Genomic DNA, 5,000 nt, shown 5'->3' on the forward strand with positions numbered 1-5,000 from the left:
AAAAGCAGTTGCTAGGGTAACAATATTTATTCAAATCAGGGTTGTGTTTTTTTTGTCTTAGGGATGTTGGTGTGGTATGGCAACATCTGAATCCTCTGTGGAATGACCCCAAGAAGTGACCACAGCTCTTTGTGAAAAGTGTACTTCTCTAGGAGAGGAAACCCAAACTTGGCTCCCTAAACTTAAGTTGACCTTTGCCCTCTCTCTGCTTGGCAAACCTCTACCCTACCCACGCAGAAGAACTTCAAAAGACCCTCAACCGTATCCACTGAGCGTGCGCGCGCGCTCTCTCTCTCTCTCTCTCTCTCTCTCTCTCTCTCTCTCTCTCTCTCTCTCTCTCTGAACATTCTCATTTCCATTTCTCTCGGTTTCTCTGGTTCTCTCTCCATTCCTCTCTATCTCTCTCTCCCTCTGCTTTAATGAATGCCAGACTCCTCTGTGCATAATTATCCTTCACTTCCTCCTCGTCTTAAAGGACCCCGTTGGCGGCACATATGCTGTCTGTCATTCAGATGCTCTCTCGTTTCTCTTCCTTTTTTTTTCTTTGTGGTCGGGCAAACGCATCGGACGCCTGTGTTAATCTGCAGTGGAGCCCATATGGCGCGCAGAGCCCATAAAAGAGCTGGAATGGTTTATAGTCGTGTTTCACACTTCCGAGCTCTCGAAACCTGTCTCCGAAACCATCTTGGAAAAAGGGGGGGGGTCGGGTCCATAAATCACAAAATCAAAGATAAGAACCCGATGACAGCGAATGTCTGTTTTGGGGGCTTCTTCAATCTCCACTCACCCCATCTTTAACTTCTCATGCTTATCGTAGGGAGAAAAGTCTAATTCTGGGGCTCCCTTTGGAGAAAAGTGTCAGCTAAATACAAACATCCTAAACAAATACAGAAATACAGAAAAGAAGCACCATGGCTAAGGAAGTGGGCTACCCAGCAGCAGTGTTGATGACTAAAACAGGCGCGGCATGGATTTCAAAGGCCCTGCTCCCAAGGCGGCCTGTTTAACAGGTATATCATTTCAGTCAGGACTGTGTCCAATTAGATTTCCATGGCTGAGGGCAAAGTGCAACACTTTCAGTCAACGCTGGTCGTCCACTGTTATAATAATGCCATTAGCATTTATACTAAAGTAAGCCAGAGTTGTCCATAATTTGAGAAAAAAACAAACAGATGTAGTCTCTTGACAAACTCCAAGCAGACATGTTGAGTCCGAAACGACATCCTTCTGAGTAAATAATCATCTTAGCCTATCTCCCATCTGTCCGACTGGATGAGCTATAATAGCAGCCATGTAAGCACTTGTCCTTACTCTGGAGTGAGAAGTGAAACGAGGATGCTGTCTCAGGGAGTCAGGCGAAGAGGAAAAATAGCGAGAAAATGTCCCCATTGAAAAAAAATGATCAGCACATTAGTAGCTTTATATGGACACAGAGAATGGAAAAATACTCACTACTCCGTATCAGATAAACAGTGTGAATACAGACAGACAGGCACAGAGAGAGAGAGAGAGAGAGAGAGAGAGAGAGAGAGAGAGAAAGAAAGAGAAAGAAGCTTTTACCTTTAAGAACGGAATGACAAATGGCCGCAGGGGGAAGTTGGTTGCCTCCTGCAGTCTTGAGTGGAACTCCTCGATGGTCACAGTGGAGTTCTGCACGGAACGAAGCAAAAATGAGAAAGGATTCCCACAACAAGAATGAAAGAGTCCATCCCTTAATGTCTCCTTCCTTATTGCATAAAGCCATGTGACAAGACGATACCAGCTGCAGCACAGTGGAGACCTGTTTATAGTCTATATTTCTCATGAAAGGACATGAAATCTGACCTTGGAAGAATTTTTCATTCGTGTTGCAAGAATGTTTTAAACAACCCACTGAACTGTGCCTGGTGCTTTGTATCAGTTTAGGTCACAATGGTAGCAAACTGGCTATGAAGACCTTGTTAAACACCCAGTACTATAGAGAAAGAGCTCAGGGGTGAAGCAGAGAGGGATCATGGGTAAATCCACGTACCACGAGGGCCAGCACCAGGTTCCTGACGCTCTCGCCGATCTCGGGCGAGATGTCGTTGCCGAACTGCTGTAGCGTGGTGAGGAATCGCTTGAGCTTGCTGAGCTGACGTGCGCCGCAGGTGGCAGGCAGCTGCTGATTGGCCAGCGAGGACGAGGAGGAGGAGGATGGGCCGTTGCTATAGCGCTGTGGCGGGGAGGGCACCGCGTTGAGGGTGGGCGGCGAGTGGTTCATCCCGTTGGTCACTGCAGGGAGAGAGAGAGAGAGAGAGAGAGATAGAGATGAGGTTAAGGATGGACGCACAAGCATGGATGGATGTGTCCACTGATGGGGAAAGGGAAAGGTTGGGAATGGTATACATGTATTAGGACCAGAAAATAAAGCATATGAATAACTGGAAACTAACTGTCTATTTCATCATAATACAAAACCTTCATTTGGACAGTGGATTAAGATATCCTCAATCAAGCATACACAAACAAACACAACAAAATATTATAACCTGATGGCATGGAGCTGAATCAAATTCAGACAGCACGGGGCATCACAGGTTTAGAATAAGGGTAGGGACATGCTTGATGAAAGGGTTAAAATAATTAAAAATGGTTAATAATAATAACTATCAGCTAAAGCACATGCTGGGCCAACAAATAGTCAAATGGACATTATTATTCCTATTTTACAGACTGCCCATTACTTGACCATGAAATAGTCAAACAGTGATGGGAAACAGAAAATGGAAAAATGATGTAGATGATCACCAACGAAAGTTTGCTCAAGGGTGCACTGCTTCAGGGAAACACCAGGGGGCAATAGCGGCAACTCAACCAGAACTGACCAGCAGTGTTCCAAATCATTCCAGAGACACTGAGTAAACACAACTGCCCCTCTCTCATTAATGTGACACTAGAGAACTGGACGTAATTCTATCCAAATATCTAACAAAGCTGAGCTCACTAACTACAGACTGAGGAAAAAATGTAATTTCCTAAAATCACAACATATCACATCTTGAGTAAAATGCAGAGAGAGAAAGAGTCAGTAGAGAGAGAGAGAGAGAGAGGTTAGAGAGACAGAGAGAGAGAGAGAGAGAGAGAGAGAGAGAGACAGGTGGTGCACACTTACGCGCTGTGGAGGAGAAGGTGGCTGGCCGCGGGCCGCTGGGGTTGACGGAGGGGAGAGGAGGCATGGCGCAGGGAGCCGGTCTGGAATGAGTCTTCACATCCACAGGGGAACCGGGCATGGCAGAGACCTTCTTCTTCTCTCCACTGTCTGTCAGAGAGAGTGAGCAGAGAGGGAGAGGAGAGGGAGGAGAAAGAGGGAGCGGAGGAGGAGGGGGAGGAGTGGGAGGGGGAGGAGATGGAGGATGGACAAAGAGAGGAGGGGGAGGGAGTGATGAGGGGAGAGAGACAACAACAGAAGCAGAGAGAGAGAGAGAGAGAGAGAGAGAGAGAAAATGTTGTTATTGATTGAGCTGGTGGTTCCACAGGATTAAGAGCTCCCACCATAAACCTTTTTTGTGGACATACAAAGAGTGTAAAACATCAGCGGTGCAGAGCCAACCCAAAGCCCAACATGTTGCACTGAGGAGAAGCTGAAATGATGCAGCAGCACACACACACTTAAAACAATGGCTCAGAGTGGTCCACCTACTCACTGGACCATATTCACCCTACCGAGAGGAAAGCTTGCGCTTTGTCACAACACAACACAAGAAAACAGCAGCGTCTGACCCAACCCCCCCCCCCCCGCCCTCCACACACACACACACACACACAAGCAGATGTCTCCCAAAAACTTGGGGCAGTCCCGTGTGCAGGGCTACAATGAAGGCGCCATTGTGGCCTTTAAGAATAGCATGTCATTGAGTCCCCTTTTCGCAGAGAAAAGGCGCAGGGACCTGCTATTTCACGCTTGCTAACGAGGCCCACAAAGCCCTTTGAGCCACTAAACGCCCGCACGGCTCAATGCGCCATCGCTGCTCAATGGACCACCAGATAGCCGGGGCCGTGGACGTCGTAGATCAGACGTGCCATTGTCTCCGCAGAGATGCGTGAAGGCGGCTCTTGTCTCCATTTAGAGTGTATGAGCCCGCTGAAAATGCTTTTAGAGCACTGCTTAATAGACAGGCAAGACCGAGCCGCTTGCCAAAGGTCACCCAACGCCCTCTTAAGATAAAGCCACATGAGTTTTTTTTATTATTATTTTCTTGGAGGGGAGGGTGACTGTCTTTAATGCGATTGCCCCTCAAAACTTCTTAACGCTGCACTTTCATTGCTCCGATTTCAATGCACTCCCTGAGTGTTTAGTCATTCCCACAAAAAAGACTCATGCTGCACGTAATACGATGCAAAAGACAATATAAAACCGATGGCTTGGAAATTAAGCGTCCGGACAAAGAGATGATTCAAACGCAAAGAGGAGGCCCGTCCCAGCGCAAAGGAGTGCAATGAATTAACAATGGGCCCAATAAATGAATAATCTATTACCTTATTGAATAAAAACGGAGAAAAAAGGAGAGGGACTGAAGGAGGTGTGTGTGTGTGTGTGTGTGTGTGTGAGGGGATTGGTAAACTCTTTATTGCCCCCTGGTACTCTTGATTTGACAGCTCCCTCTGTGCTGCACCTGAGCCTCCCTCTTCACGGTTCTTGAGCGGGGCCCTGGCTGTCACCGCGCCTGTCCGACCGAGCGACTCAGGGCTGCCCTGCCTGCTGCCTGTCTGAAAATGCCTGCAGTGCCCCGTGCTCGGGCAACTTGGACGGCTCGCTCAGCTCGGCGGAGCACCCCGCCTTCTGTCCACCTGTCCCTGCTCTCAGGAGGGCAGGAAGGACGGAAGAGAGAAGGAGAGAGAGAGAGAGAGAGAAAAAGAGCGAGAGAGAGAGAGAAAGAGCGAGAGAGAGAGAGAGAAAGAGCGAGGGATGGATGCGGGTAGAGGGAGAGGCAGGCAGCCATTTGGGCCTCTGCCACGCGGCAGGAGAAATGTGCACACAC

The 5,000-nt window shown here is 48.2% G+C and overlaps 1 protein-coding gene across 3 annotated transcripts in view; it reads right to left on the reverse strand.

Moving 5' to 3' along the window:
* The window catches only part of cbfa2t2 (CBFA2/RUNX1 partner transcriptional co-repressor 2), a 40,593-nt gene that overhangs the window by 7,928 nt on the left and 27,665 nt on the right, over positions 1–5,000 (reverse strand). For 2 of the 3 annotated variants that reach the window (XM_076268178.1, XM_076268179.1), the window contains exons 2-4: positions 3,134–3,280; positions 2,012–2,253; positions 1,561–1,650 (exon numbers count right to left, since the gene is read on the reverse strand). In XM_076268178.1, the coding sequence (XP_076124293.1) occupies positions 1,561–1,650; positions 2,012–2,253; positions 3,134–3,280 (479 nt within the window). The remainder of the gene's footprint in view (positions 1–1,560; positions 1,651–2,011; positions 2,254–3,133; positions 3,281–5,000) is intronic. The other variant, XM_076268180.1, reaches the window with a different exon arrangement.

Source organism: Alosa pseudoharengus, unplaced genomic scaffold (assembly GCF_046254945.1).
Source record: "Alosa pseudoharengus isolate Yale_2024_CS ecotype anadromous, Long Island Sound unplaced genomic scaffold, YU_APseudo_1.1 YU_APseudo_1.1_scf_5, whole genome shotgun sequence".
In the NCBI taxonomy this organism is placed as follows: domain Eukaryota; kingdom Metazoa; phylum Chordata; class Actinopteri; order Clupeiformes; family Clupeidae; genus Alosa; species Alosa pseudoharengus.